The sequence below is a fragment of the Harpia harpyja genome, chromosome 5, assembly GCF_026419915.1.
Source record: "Harpia harpyja isolate bHarHar1 chromosome 5, bHarHar1 primary haplotype, whole genome shotgun sequence".
Classification (NCBI taxonomy): domain Eukaryota; kingdom Metazoa; phylum Chordata; class Aves; order Accipitriformes; family Accipitridae; genus Harpia; species Harpia harpyja.
In genome coordinates this window covers 58836943-58851691 of record NC_068944.1, presented here as the reverse complement: position 1 = coordinate 58851691, position 14749 = coordinate 58836943, and the positions used below count along the sequence as shown (strand labels likewise).

The 14749-nt window shown below is 36.4% G+C and overlaps 1 protein-coding gene across 12 annotated transcripts in view; it reads right to left on the bottom strand.

The window, feature by feature from the left end:
* Positions 1 to 14749, bottom strand: part of OXR1 (oxidation resistance 1) — a 305008-nt gene that overhangs the window by 16135 nt on the left and 274124 nt on the right. The window contains exon 1 of one of the 12 annotated variants that reach the window (XM_052786777.1): positions 6210 to 6315. The exons of 10 other annotated variants lie outside the window; for them this stretch is intronic. In XM_052786777.1, the coding sequence (XP_052642737.1) occupies positions 6210 to 6275 (66 nt within the window). In that variant the 5' untranslated portion in view covers positions 6276 to 6315. Of the gene's footprint in view, positions 1 to 6209; positions 6316 to 14749 lie in introns of those variants that run through there. One more of the 12 variants, XM_052786776.1, reaches the window with a different exon arrangement.

The following is a 14749-nucleotide window of genomic DNA, read 5'->3' as shown; positions in this document are numbered from 1 at the left end:
CCTTGGCATCCTGAACCTGTTGCACACTGTCACATCGCAACTTTACATCTGTTTTGTGAACAAAAGCCTGCATAGTGGCAGACCATTGGTATGCAATGGCAAACATCATAAATAGCATGTCATAGAATGTCAAACTATCAACAGAAAAATTAAGGGCAAGGAATCCACCCTCTCAAACCCAGTGCCTGTTTTAAGCATGCAGTCCATACTAAATTCTGTGAGTAAACCACAAGACAAACCGTCTCAAGGTCATCCACTCATCACTGAACTAGGCTTTAAATGAGTACATTAAGATACCTCAACAGTTCAGCTACTGTACCTGACCTTCTATAAAATGCTTACAGTTTAGGTCAACATGCTTTACTTTTGCTTTGCAGTAGACAAGATTACGTACTTCAAGATTTGTAGCTCAATTAATCATAAAGTCATTTATGTCTAAGCCTACCGGCAACTACCTTCTACAATTTCATTCAGGAATTGATTTGAGATGTATCTTGAAAACAGCTAGCATTTTGTCCCTGCAAGGCTGGAGAGGGCTGTTTTGAAATATTAGTAGTATCATTAGTTAGAAGTTTATTCTGTTTTATAACCTGGTTTAATTCATACTCTGCTTATGCTGTTTCCTTTTCCATCAAGATTTCTTCATTTTCCTTCTTTGTAGTCATATTAATCCTCTATTCTATTTCACCAAGCTAAATAAACCAGTGATTTTCTTCCCTTCCCTCCCTGCCCCTACGTCAGCTGTTTGTTCTCCTGATCACTCCAGGAGCTACTTTCTACCTCGATTTCACTTTGAGCTTTCATTCTTTAGCACAGAACTTCATTAGTTTTTTCACCCAGCATTAGGAATACCTGCAAAGCAAGGTCTTTCATTCATGAAAGACAAATGCAGTTTTGTATGCATCATACTGGACTGTGGTTTTCACTACAGAATGTTTCTTTGTAATAAAATTCTTTCATTTTTGGGCAAGTAGCAGTGGATGCCATTTATCTGTATTTCACCAAGGCTTTTGATTCTATCTTATGGTAGCCTTACAGTCAAATCAGTTATGTATCAAATGCGTGAAGAACAAGGCTGAAAAACTAGCTGAAATGACATGGGATATATCCTTAGAGATCTAATAATACCTGCTCTATTCATAATAGCAACATTGATGAGAAAACATGGGATGAGTCATATGACTCTTGTAGCTTGAATGCCTTTGAGATTGACTCTCCAGACCATGCATATGTGAGTTAACCACTTAGCAGAACACACAACAGTTTTGATATTTAATGCAATAAGTCAAATTGAGGGTTTGCATACTAATGATTCAACCAATCAAGAGGCTTAGGATTCTCCTTTTGGAAAAACTCATGTTTCTAAACCTTGTTTTTCTGAAAGTATGTCAGAGTACCTAACTCTTGCAACCTATGTTGGCATACACAGTGAGCAAAACAGAAATCAAAATTCCTAATATGGAATTTTTTTGTCCTTCAACAATACACATGAAAACGCAGTTACAATTGTTTGAATGTCCATGAAGGACAGTTTGCCATGCAGATGGTGACACATCAGCCCTTTCAGACACTGGTCATATCAGTCTGCTATATGCAGGTGTAGACATGAAAACTGCTTATGCCAGCAAGGCGTTCCTCTGCCAGCTTAAAGCCACGAGTGACCAACACACACGCACCTAACGCATGTTTGCTAACAGGGCAGTGTAATTGCCACCCTCAAACCAAGAGCAGCTAAACTTTCACAGTTAACAAGTAGCTGAAACTGTCTCCTTAGAGAAAAGGAGGATCTTATCAGAGCTGAACATTGCTTCTGAAAGATAAGAATGGAGATTGTGTAGCGGTATAAGTGGTTCTCTTCAACATGTTATTTATACCCTCAATTAACTGAATATGAAATAAAAAGCAAATACTAAGAAAGAGAATGAGAGCTGAACAATTTTACTTTGAATCTTAATACATCTGTGTAAAGTCAGGTGAAGCTTCAGGAACATTATTTCTTGAGAGTCAAAAAAAAGTTTCACCTTTAAAGTTCCAGGATATTTAATTGAAAAAAAAATGAATGCCAATGTAATTTTCTTAGGCCATTTACAAAGTTACTGCAAAATATCAGTCCATCTCCAATTCATCAGTAAATGGGGAGGGGGAAGAAAGGATCAAACCCTTTCTAAAGGCTGTAAATATCTTCTGATGAAAATAAAAAGGTGCATTTGTGAACTGAATGCTGTTATGAATATTTTAAGAGAAAACACTAACTATTTTTCAGACAAATTTCGTTTCCTCCCAAAATGTTAGACACTGCTTGAGAGAAAGCAATATCGAAGAAGAAGTCTTTGCCATCACAAATACGATTATCTGGGACATACTGATTACACTACAATAATGCATTAATACATGAGGTTTACCATATCTGATAAACAGTTTTAAGGTATCATTCTGAAAAAAAACTAAGACTCATTTAATTTGATTAATTTTTAATGAGTATGGCTGCAAAGCTAACCATTTCCTGTCTCGTGTGGTTTTCTGCCAATTCAGCTCCCTGTCACTCTACTGGTGACAAGGAAAGGAAGGTACAAGAGCTAGCCATTTTAAGCAGAGGAAAGGGACTGGAGAGTCACAGCAGTCCCCTGAATTGGCTGGCACTGTGGTTCTTCCTCTCTTTCAATACCTTTAAAACTGGCCATCTTGGAACTGTATGGCACACCAAGGTGGTTTCCAGAGCAGGGACAGAAGAGCTGAGTATGTTACCTGATAGCAACATTCTCCCTGTGATCAGTATTGTCCCCCCAGCAGGATGGACTGTTGAATATCTGCCTCAAAGTGCTCTAAGCCCACAGCAACTGTACCAAGCCATAATTAACATATACCAAAGACAAATTAAAACATCTGCAATAACCAGAATTAATAAATGAACTTGAGAAGAAAGCAATCAAAGCCTGCAGCACACAAAGTGTTACACTGAGTCCAGAAACCTTTATAACAAACTCTTTTTTCAAGATATGAAAAATCACTATTTTCAGAGAGATGATAAAGCCATCAAGAGAACTAAATTTACATGGGAAACATTAAACAAAGTTTAGGATGTTTGTGCAAAGAACTAAGAATTAGATTTATTAAAATTACTTTCTTAAAGAGGCAAGTCAGGCAACTTAACTCACTTTGTCCAAAGAAAAAAAGATCTGTAGCGGCATCACTAATAAAACCCAGCTCTCTTGCAAAACAATTTAAGGAAGTTTCAGCACTAGCAAGCAGAGAAACCAGAGGTTCAGTGTGTCTGGTGCCTGACCTCAAGCTGCCGCTCCAGGAGAAGGCAGGCTGAACAAGGTTACATCTCAGTTCTGATAGTGCCATGCAGAGATCCTCTCAGGTATGACAAGAAAGTGCCATACATGCTTAGAATTAGGTAACAATCACAGCCCAGTATGGAAACATTTGTCTCTTCCTTTAATCAGAAAAAGGATCAACTAAGATCAACTTCAGATTGCACAGACCATTAAAAACATACAGAGAAAATATAAGCCTCTACTACTCATTTGTTTTCCTTCAGCTTATAATCAACCTTCTCAAATGTTCATCTGCTACTGTACTTTGACGGCATTTGTACAGAGGCCTAGTATTTCACAATTATAAAAAATGTAAACAATGTAACACCTCATAATTAAACGGAAGATCTAGTCGAGGCATGATGCATAAACCCCCTAATTATTTAGGACAGTGGGTATGGCAAATAACTGTCATCAAGGAAAAGTTCTAGGCTTAGTGATCAGTGTAAGAAATTGCACTCTATTTTTTTATTTTTTAAAGATATTCAGATCATCAGTTCACTCTATTACTCCAAAACAAAATTCAGTATGGAAAGCTGACTTTAAAAAGATCTTTGTAGCAAGCAGTATTATTGGATTGATGCAGCCTTACAGTTCTGACATCCATAGGGATGAAATACTAAATTCTCATCTTTCCCATGTAAGCCCCTATTATTATATCTCCATAATAGCCAAACTACAGCCATTAGCTTACCAACTACTGTTAACCAATAAATCAAGAACCTCAGAAGTCATGCAAGTCTCAAATCATTCAAGCTATTAAAACCAACACCACTTGAATTCCCTTTGCATAATATCTTAAGAATACAAAAGCCAAAGGTAAGTTTTCCTTGGTTTTGTCCCCTTTGGCTATGCTGCCTATCGAAGCTCTGCAAAGCATTCCAACAAGCATTCCCACAGAAGGCAATCCACCTTTTGTTCTCTTGCATTGTCTGATGTCTTTCATCTAAAGTGCTTTGACAGAAAGAATGGTTGCCTGCATTTTTGACATTCTAGAAACTTACTGGCATCTCTTGTGTTGCAGTACAATAAAGAGACACAGTAAATACCAAACAGATTTACTAAAACAAGTGGGAAGCCAACATTACTGGCTTTTTGAAGGGGAAGCATAATGCGTTGGTTAGTCACCAAAATTTTGATTTCTTATCCTGGGAAAGTATCGAACCCTACAATGCTCAGCTCAAGTTTACTCTATCACCGTGAAAATAACAAAGGCTTTTCAAGTAAATAATCCAGGGTGATTTAGTTGCTTCAAGCAAGCATTCTTGTTTTATTATATCACTCTATTTGGTCCAGCAATTATGTTATTTCATGTCAGGAGGGTTTTCATCCAAATTTCAGAACAACCACTAATGAAACATTTAGTCAAAAACCCGTATTTCATATATGCTGCCAGTGTCTTTAATGCTTCCCACTTTGTCTTGCATAACAAAGAAGTAATGGTACCAATACTCCTTCCCCCTTTTGTATAAGGTTACACTTGCACATTAGCTTTATGATCATTCATTGAAGGAAAACCCCCCCAACTTCAAGAATAGAGCATGTCTTGTTGACATAGCAACATTTTAAAAATATTCCCATCTGTAGATACTTCTATACTCTTTTTTCTGATTTGACTTTACACATTAAAATAACCTGTTCTCTACCTCTCTCACATCAGAGAAGATTCTCATACAGTCTTCTTCAGTTCAATATCTTCTTAAGAGCTGATACCTATTACTTTTATTAGCATAGTTGGACTCTGGCTAAAACGAAGTGTTGGTCCTAAGGGAAATAATTGTAACAATCGATACTACTACTTTTTTAATTAGCTGGGCAAGATCTATCTATGTATCTACATATATAGATATATATTAAAGAAAACATTCTTGGTAAACTTCAGATACCTTTTACACTGCTACAGGGTACGTTCAAATTACATTTGAGTTAATTTAGGAATTGCATATTGATTCTATGTTCCATTGCCACAGAGGAAAATTAAGAGCCTATTATTTAAAAAATATTTTGTTAGTTAGGAACACACGTTTACAAAACCAGTTGTCATCACATGAGATTTTCATATTCTGCAAGTAGCCTGGCTACAAATAAAGATCAAAATAAAACCCAAAGTCAACAGCACCTCCAAAAGTATGCACCAAAATTCAGAAATCTAACTCTTAAAAAGATGGTAAAAAGCCTGTCACAGGCAGAGTCTGAATGAAAAATACCTTCCAGATCTACCAGCTGGTAAAAGCATAAAAATTACATTGTCAAGATCACTTCCTCCCTATCCCCAAGATGTTACTGTTTTGCAAGTCTCACTGAGAACCATTTCCTTTACATACTAATACAAATACAAGCCTTTTTAGGGAAAACAACACTGAAAAAACACCACAGTTACTTTCATAAATCTAATAAACTGTAAAAACAGTGTTATTGGTCTCCCCCTTCATTATAAATGTGAGAGTGGGACTACAGCAGACTCATCTCCATCCATTTAGAAGTATTATCAGACCTTCATATGGTTCAATGACTTCTGAAAAGGTTTAATCAAATGGTAGCTCATGAGATTTACACTTTTCTAATTAAATGCCAGTGCAAACTACTGTTCACAGTATTTAGCTATAAATCACATTTTTGTTGGGAAAAAAAAAAGCATTACTCCAAAAGGAAAAAAACCCAAACATTTTAAACCTGCTGAACCCCTTAATGCTCAAAGTAGTTTTTCTTATCTAATGCCAATGTAATACCAGCAATTAGGTTATGCATCTAAAAGTAATGAAAATTTGTGACTTAGCATCCTGTTTACACATTCAAAATTTAAACTTCCAGCAACTGTCTCTGCACCACAACATTACAGGAATGCAATAACAGAAATGAACTACACAGAAATACTACACTGAAAATTACCAGAGCATATTTATGATTAACTGGCTGATGCTTTCTTCCCTTCTTCCCATACCAGAGACGAGACATTTCCCTTCTAAAACCAAAATGAGACTAAAAAAAAAGAAATAAAAATTAAAATAATAATAAAAAAAATTCATTCAAGGCTGTTTGAGAGCATTCTCTGTACCTGCTGTCAGTTCCAGGCACAGGCAGAGCCCCCACGATGGTGACAGAATAGTTTGCTAGACACACACATTTGACTGACATGGCAGGGAACAAATGAACGAGTGTACAGTAGGGGGATGTATCACAAATGATGACGGTACAGAAGAAGAAAGGTTTCCTGTATTCAAGTGTGGTTGCAGAGCACTAGTTTGTTAAAAAGGCTAAAATATTTAAAGACACAGAAAACTTTTAAAATTTTTTTTATACAATACTGAAGCATACAAAAAAAATCCCCAAGAACTGCTTGCAATATTCTGTTACACTATAATTGTTCATAAACAAGTTCTAATGGTAACAAACTTGCGCTCAATATTAAAATAATAGTTTGTGTTACTTATGTTGACAACTGTATATAAACCCTGTCAGTTATTTCTTACGAGTCCAGAACCAGTTAAAAAAGTGGTGAGTGAAGTTTTTTTAAAAAATATTCTTTTTAAAAAATGTCTTAAAGCATTCGGGAACTGTTAGCTTCACAGCATTTTCAGTTTTGTAAGCAACAAGAAGAAAATGAATCCTTTTGTCTACAAGCTAAACTTGCTGTATGGGTTAAATGCTAGTCCCAACAATAAAGTATTTTTGGAATCATGATTTAATTTTTTTTCTTCTTAAGGAAGGATGTTTATTTAAACCGGTGTGTGCAGCAGTAATACACACAGCAATCCTTTGAGAATTTCCTTGCAGTAGCACTTATGGGGCGCTTTTTTTTTCCCCTCCCTCCTCCGAAAACACCCAGTGCTTTGAGTCCTGGGTAAAAGTATTAAATAGGCCAGGGCGGCGGCAGGCAGCATCACAACAACATTAAAATATTGCTCACTCATGCTGTTGCACTGTAATCTAAAAGCCAAGATGCCCAAGCAGAGAAAACCAGTACCACAACTTGTACTTAACTACACTGCAGACTGTGCACTGAATGCCTCACCTTGCATTAGTATCTAACTCAACGTAATTCAGATAGATTTAACTAAAAAGGAAAACATTTCACCCTTCTCAGGAGCTGGTAACTCTAAAAATCAATTTGTTCCCATTTATGAGAATTATTAAGGTGGCAAGTAAGAACATTTTTATCACTGGGACATTGAAAGCTAGGGTTTAGGAAACTCAAATATACAATATTACACTAGATACACAGTCAAATGGTGTAATATTTAAACAATAAACCATACGCCCATTTATTTGATTTTCTTTTTTAATAATAAGCAAGCTTATACTGATGTAAAACAAGAACAAAAAATGGACAGCCTTAGAACTGTTTCAAATGAGGCGATTACAATCAATATAAAAAAATAAGATGAGCTACAACCTTCCCCCCTGCCCCGAGTCTGGCAAATCTTGAAAGAATGGATAGTATGCAGAAAAACTATTTCAAACTATCTCTAGACATGCACATTCTAAGCGAAAAAGCAAAAGCTAGCCACACAACTCCCTCCCCCACAGCCTATTTTAGCAGTCTTTTTTCCCCTCCCCCCACTTTTTCCCCCTCAGAAAAAACAAATTCGTCCCTAACACTAGCCAACACACTGTTTCTCCAAAACTAGGGGAGAAAGAAAAGAATCTGGGCCATCAGGCAATTTTTTATTCCAGAACATTTGATCTTAAACGATTCAAACAACTTACTTGGATGTTTTTAGCTTCTCTCTAGATAAAACCGGCTCCTCGCACAGCTTCTTCAAAGGATTTTAAAAACTTGCTCAAAAGAAAAGGGAGCAATAAAGTTCTTACATGTGACAACTCACTTTTTCACTTAATTACAGTTGCAAAGTTAAAGGGGAATAAATGCACCAGTAACTCTGTCAGACCTCCTGCCCGTCTGTTTTGATGTTCGGACTTGCAGCAGCAGCAGCAGCAGCAGCTGCCCTGCAGCTGGGAGTATCTGCTGGAGGGGGAGGGCGGCGGGAGAGCCCCAGCACCACCACGCAACACTGCCGCCCTAAAAGTGGCAAAAGCTTTCTCTTGTGACTGACCTCCACCCCAGCCCTTTAACAGTCTTTTTTCCAAACTGGTGGAAGATATATTTCTATCAGCCAAAGAAGCCCCCACAAGAAGCTTGATCCCAGGAGCCTCCCTTAATAAAAGATAAACAAAATAAACTGTCCTTTTGTGCATTTGTGGGTTATACTACTGATCTGCTAATTTGAATCGGAACCTCATATCTTGTTGCTAATTAATATATGCCTTGCCATAAGAGTTCGTAATTAAAAAGATTCCAGAGAGGAGTATCGGCTCAGACCCGACACGTGTGCAGAACACCACCAAACACTTAAGAGCATCCACCCATTTGCTACCTAGACAACAGAGCAAACCAAAATGTATCTAATTAAACTGAATGATAATCTTGTTACTGTCATTGTTAGTTTGTAATCAAGCTAAATATCTCTACAGAATCAATGTTGGAGGCAGAAGCCCACAGTCCTTTCAGTAACTGTTACTCACAATGTGTTTTTTTCTAATAAACTAATCTGCCTTAAAAAATATTAAAGTAGCAGCAGAGAAAAAGGAGAGTGCCAACAAATACAGGTACAACTTATGAAATGTCTTATTTCCACTCCAAATCAATTATTTGGTTTACACCTTTTGCCATACCAGATTTAAAGTTATCTGCTGACAAGATCTCGTAACCCTGAAACAGGACAGTAAGTACACTAACGCTCTCTAAACTTGAGCAGGAAGACTGGATGCCGGGTGTGAAAGAACGTCTTCGCAGTTTGATTAGATGGTATTATTCTGTTTCTAGTAGCTAACACAATGTCCCGATACCACAGCAACAGAAGAGTTGTGATGTTGAATTCTACAATCCATATATTTAATATGCATGCTTTCTGAGCAATATTACGTTAGTAAAAAGTAATTTATTTCCCCTGTTCCTTCCCTCTCAAGGGAGGGAGGTTTATCCCAGAGAGATGGGGGGGCAGGGGCCATAATTACTCAGTTTCTTTAGAACTTGCTGTTGATTCCACATGAAGCAGCCATGTAGGTGACCGCGTTTTGTGATGAAAAGTCACAAATGTGGTGCACTGAAGATACGCATCCCCAAGTATCTCCTGAGAAGACTATATATGAGGCATATGTATAAAATAAGATTATTCTCAGAATTTAATACTCTAATTTCAGAAGCGGCCCTGAAAATTGAGTAAAACATAAATCACGGGAACCAGATTGCGTAAATCAAGTGCCTCAGTGCAATTCATAAGTTATTTGCATTTTTGACTGACAAAAAGAAAGCTTGTTTTTATGCTTTGTATTGGTTTGCCTGGGAACAAACAAATCAATAAGCAATGACAGTATACTGTTTCACTTTCAGCAGCCTATCTACTTGTTAGAATGTATTTTTAAAGAGACAAGATTGCTATTTAATTACATCTAACAGGAATGTTTCACAGATTATAATAAGAACTCCCATCACCAAAGAGCCCAAAAGAAAAAACTGAAAGCTGCCTCAAGCAGTGTTTAAAATAGTGTAGTTTCAATATGCATTAGTATAATATGACAGAAAACAACTCCAGAATTATAAACTCTGTTATTTTTAAATTTAGAATAGCATTTTACAGCTCTGATAAGAGATGTACATCCTGTATGCTTAACCCTTGTATTATAGTTTTAGGACATAAGTTGCCAAAAATTTCAAAATTAGGAAGACACCTAATTTAGATGCTCAGACCACCTAAATTGTCATCTTTGGAAGGAATCCCACTAGGTGAAAGAAAGACAGTTTCATATTTTGATGATATAAGGCATACAAAAGTCAGATTAATTAAGGTCTGGCTTATCTTTAATAAGAGGGAGACAAGTTCTGTTTGGTACAAAAAGCCTTTCAGATGACTAAGAAAAGAGTGCCAAGTTCAGGAGTAATGAAGTTAGAATGCAGTTAAAAAATAAAAAAGCCCCCAAAATCAGGTACTTGCTCCTATGCAAAACTAGTACTTTGTCTTCTAGAACAACTGGATCTTTATAAAAGTTGTTGCAGGTGAAGGTAACATGGGATTACAGATAACTGAAGTCTGATCCCTTTCCCCTTTACTGCTACAAGAAACACACTAAACAGTATAAAAGTCACCTTGTGTGGCATCCAGTACAACAGGCACTGGCCCAACTTCTTAGTTGGCTGATAATGTTTCCATAAGAAAGTAAGTCTAATTTGAGAAGTCATCCTTTGTTTTCTTTCAACAGCTTAGGAGAAGGGGAAGAAGAAAAAAAAAAAAAAAGGCAGTTTTCCATCCACAAAATTTTCCTCAGAATTTTCAAAGGTACACTGAAAGCCATTAAGAGTCTCAAAAGCACAAGCTTTTTAGTTGAATGATTCTGCTTCAACTCTTAGCAGAAGGACTGCCCCAGTTCTCTCTATTAGATACATGAAGTAAGCATCAATTACAATTCCACATTCATGATTTCAACTACAGGACAGCTCCAAGTAAAGAAAACACCTGAATTTCATTTACAAGTTATAAATAGATTCCAAATAGATTAAGTAGAGAAAATAGAGCAAAGCAACAAATATCCCATGCATGAAGTTAAGAGAGTGCGCAATATTTGCTCAAGTTCATTGCAAAAGCAAGAATGAAAATTACCAGCCTCTACAAAGGGCATTCCATTATGTTAATGGGCACCAGAGTCTCTCTCTTCAATCACAAAAATTAATTTAACAGAAACATTTCTAAGTATTGCACATGACTACTGAAATTCAAGAGCCTCTCATCCTCTGGTACAAGAGCAAAACCTACTAAACATGCTTGTTAATGCACAGCAACACATGCATAGTGACACATCCAATTTCTTAACAGACAATGCATGATATAAAAACCAAACAACGATCTAGCTTGTATACCCCATATACTATCATAAAGAGACAACCTTTCAAGAAACATATTGGGAAAATATTCTTATTTTGAGGGCTGTTAACGTGATGCATCTTTACACTTTGTGTGCAGTGTTTCACTCAAGAAGCCTACAACTTCCAGACTTCCTCTTCTCTCTGCTGACCCAGTATTATCCAGCTTGTCATACAGCATTACAACCATACCACATTTTAAAATGTGAGACACAAAAAGCAGCTGTTTCACTAGCATACGAGCACTAAGTGTAGAGTAGGGAATAGAAGCAAATTTATAGAAAAAACATGATTAAGAATACAAAAGCTTAAGACAGCAGTGCATACTGAAATGGAAATGCTCATTTTAATATAGAAACGTTGTAGGTTACAGACCAGATCCAATAAAGATCTTAAGCACCTACATCCAATACTCCAATCTTGAAAAACCTTCTTCAGATGTTACCTGACCGGGAGACATAATCACTGTTTGTGACCTCCATGTTTCTACAAATACACAGAAAAATAATTTCTAGACACTCCTGAAGTTACAGTTTTGTTAATGTTGAAGTGTTGAGTATCTAACTCAAATACCATTTCAAGAAGGCAGAACTTCATTTGCAACTAATGGCTTGATCTAGTAAACATTTTCAAACCACGTCTAAAGTCCCAGCTGAAATTCAGTTTGACAAGTGAGTATTACAGACTACTGCTTTCCAGAAGTATTGTATTTTCTACAGAAATTTAATATGCAAAATAAAGGCAATGATTATGAAATGCAAATCCAGTGAATCTGGGAAAAATCATTTGCAAATATCTATCAAGTCATGTTTTGTTTTGGAAGTCAACTTCTAGACAGCTTTATATCAAACTGATTTTCTGTATTTTCCAAACAATTTAAAAGCTACTGGAAACAATAAAACAGATGAATTTCCAACTACTTTAAGACCTTCTTGCAGGTCCTAAGACAAGAAACTTCCTGTTTTCAAATATCTTGTGGATGAGTATTTAGATTTACGTGGACCTGAAGTATGACTCAATCCTGAATAATAGCAATAAATACAACCAAATGACAGGGGGAAATGGGGAGGGAAGGAAGAATCGACACTTTAAATAATTAAGAATTATTCTAGTACAGAGCAATTCTTCTGCTTCCTTAACAGATTTCATGTTTAAATAGGAACTGATGTCCTTAACTGATTTCTTCACAAGTGCCCAAGATGAAATTTCTTCACCACCTCTGAAACATTTAGCTGTGGCCACACTCAGTATTTTTTTTTTTTTTTTGCATCAATACTCTGTCTGATGACCAGAGATCTGATCCATCAGCATAAATCCTGTATTTCCAATATTGTATGATGATAAAGACACTTAACAGCTGTAGCACCTAAGAAAGATATTGTTTTGATTGTTCTAGATTCAAATACGGAATCGAAAGCTAGATTAGCAGTCTATGTCAATAAGTCATTATCACATAATGAAATAAAAAGTGCATTTATACACATACAGTCAATATAATGGTGCATCCCAGTCTTCCTGCTGCCTATCAAAAACTTAACTACTTAAAGAATACAACAGACCAAGTCCCTTTACTGTTCAAGGAATGTCATTAACTTTGAGAATTATCTTCACAGACCAACAGATGAAGCATTAAATGAGCAAATTAAGGTATTCTGATCTCTAAAATTTCTTTTCCTTCTCCCCCTCCCCCCCAAGAGACCAACTAGTCTTTTAGTTAGATACAAATAGAAGGTGCAAAAATTTTATGATAAAACTCACATGGGAAAGCACAAATTGTGTCATTTCTCCTTTATGCACTAATGTTTCTTATGCAAGTAGTCACTTCCATTGTTTCCCCTCTAATGCCCTCCTCCCTTGTTAGAGCACAGCAGTTTCCTTTGTATCTAGCATTATTAAAACTGTAAAAACCTTGCTTGGAAAATTAGTTTCAGTTGTCCTTACTCCCCAGATATGATAAAATGATTCTCTAAAGATTTTAACTGAGGCACTGGAACAGGTTGCCCAGAGAGGTTGTGGATGCCCCATCCCTGGAAGTGTCCAAGGCCAGGTTGGATGGGGCTTTGAGCAACCTGGTCTGGTGGAAGGTGTCCCTGCCCATGGCAGGGGGGTTGGAAGTAGATGATCTTTAAGGTCCCTTCCAACCCAAGCCATTCTATGATTCCATGATTATTTACATGTGCATGCCAACTTCTGTAGAAAAATTTTTGAGCTTATCAGCACACTTTATGTGCACACAAATTCAGTGGAAAGTTGATTTATGTCATTTAACTCTATACTAGATCCCTGATATGGTTAATGACTTTTACACAAGTACTTGTTTTCCATGTCTTTTTCCTCCAGTGGTCAATTTCAAAATGCCACCTGCCACATCATACAGCAACAGCAGTGGAAACAAGCCCGTCAAGGTTTTACAATCCGTTTTAGGAAAATGATAGTAGAATAACTGGATAATTGGAATTTCTGGGATTGATGAATCACAGAGATATCACTTACCACCACCACCATCTTTTTTTTTTTTTGAGAGTGCAGATTTTTTTTCCTGAATTAAAAAAGTTGAAGAGTCTGCAAGAAAGGCTATAGAAAATAATGCATACTAGGCAGCACTTAGAACCTTTCTTCAAGTTGTTCTATGATCAGCTGTGGTTCATAATTTGTGCTCTGATCTGTTGGGGGTTTTTTTGTTTGGTTTTGTTTCTTTTTAAATATACAATGTATACAATATACACAATGGAATATACAATACATAATATACAATATATTAAATATACAATATATACAATGGAATAACATTTATGCTTTACAGGGAATGTCAACAACACTTCTTTTAGAAAAGCAATCTTTTATGCAGCCATAAGAAACTATTAGCCATTATTTTATAGAAACAGGAAATAGCTGTGTTACTTGAAAACTCATTTCTCAACCAGGATTTGGAGACTGTAGAATTCAAGCAGTTTTTCCTTTTCGCTCATCTTAAACTTCTTTAAGCATAAGACCAATCCTATTAGCACTGCTTGAGGACCTATCCCTACTTTCAAATACTGTGATACCATGCCTTTATCAGCACAAGGTGACAACTCCTTAATGCTTTCAATCTGTGGTACTAATTGGCACCAAAATGATGTTAATGCATTCAGCAGCTATCTAACAGCAAGCAAGTGCCTTAACACTAAGTCATTAATTTCTATACACATTACTACATACACAACTTGAACTTAAAAAGGAAACAAAATTAGACCATAAAGTACCCATGGAAGTTGTTTCCGAGGCACTGCACAACAGAAACAGTCAGCTTGCTGTCAAATCTTGCCACGTTTAGATGCAAGTACAGAATATGCTTTGGAGAAGGCATTTGTTTATTAACACACAGGTTTCTGAACAGTATTAATTATTTGTGCTAACAGATAAAGCAAGCCATTAGCGCTTGAACTAATACAAACTAAATAAAAAAAGAATACCATGATAAATATACCTCTATATCCTCAAGGCTCAGTACAGATGGTAAAAAAACAAAAAC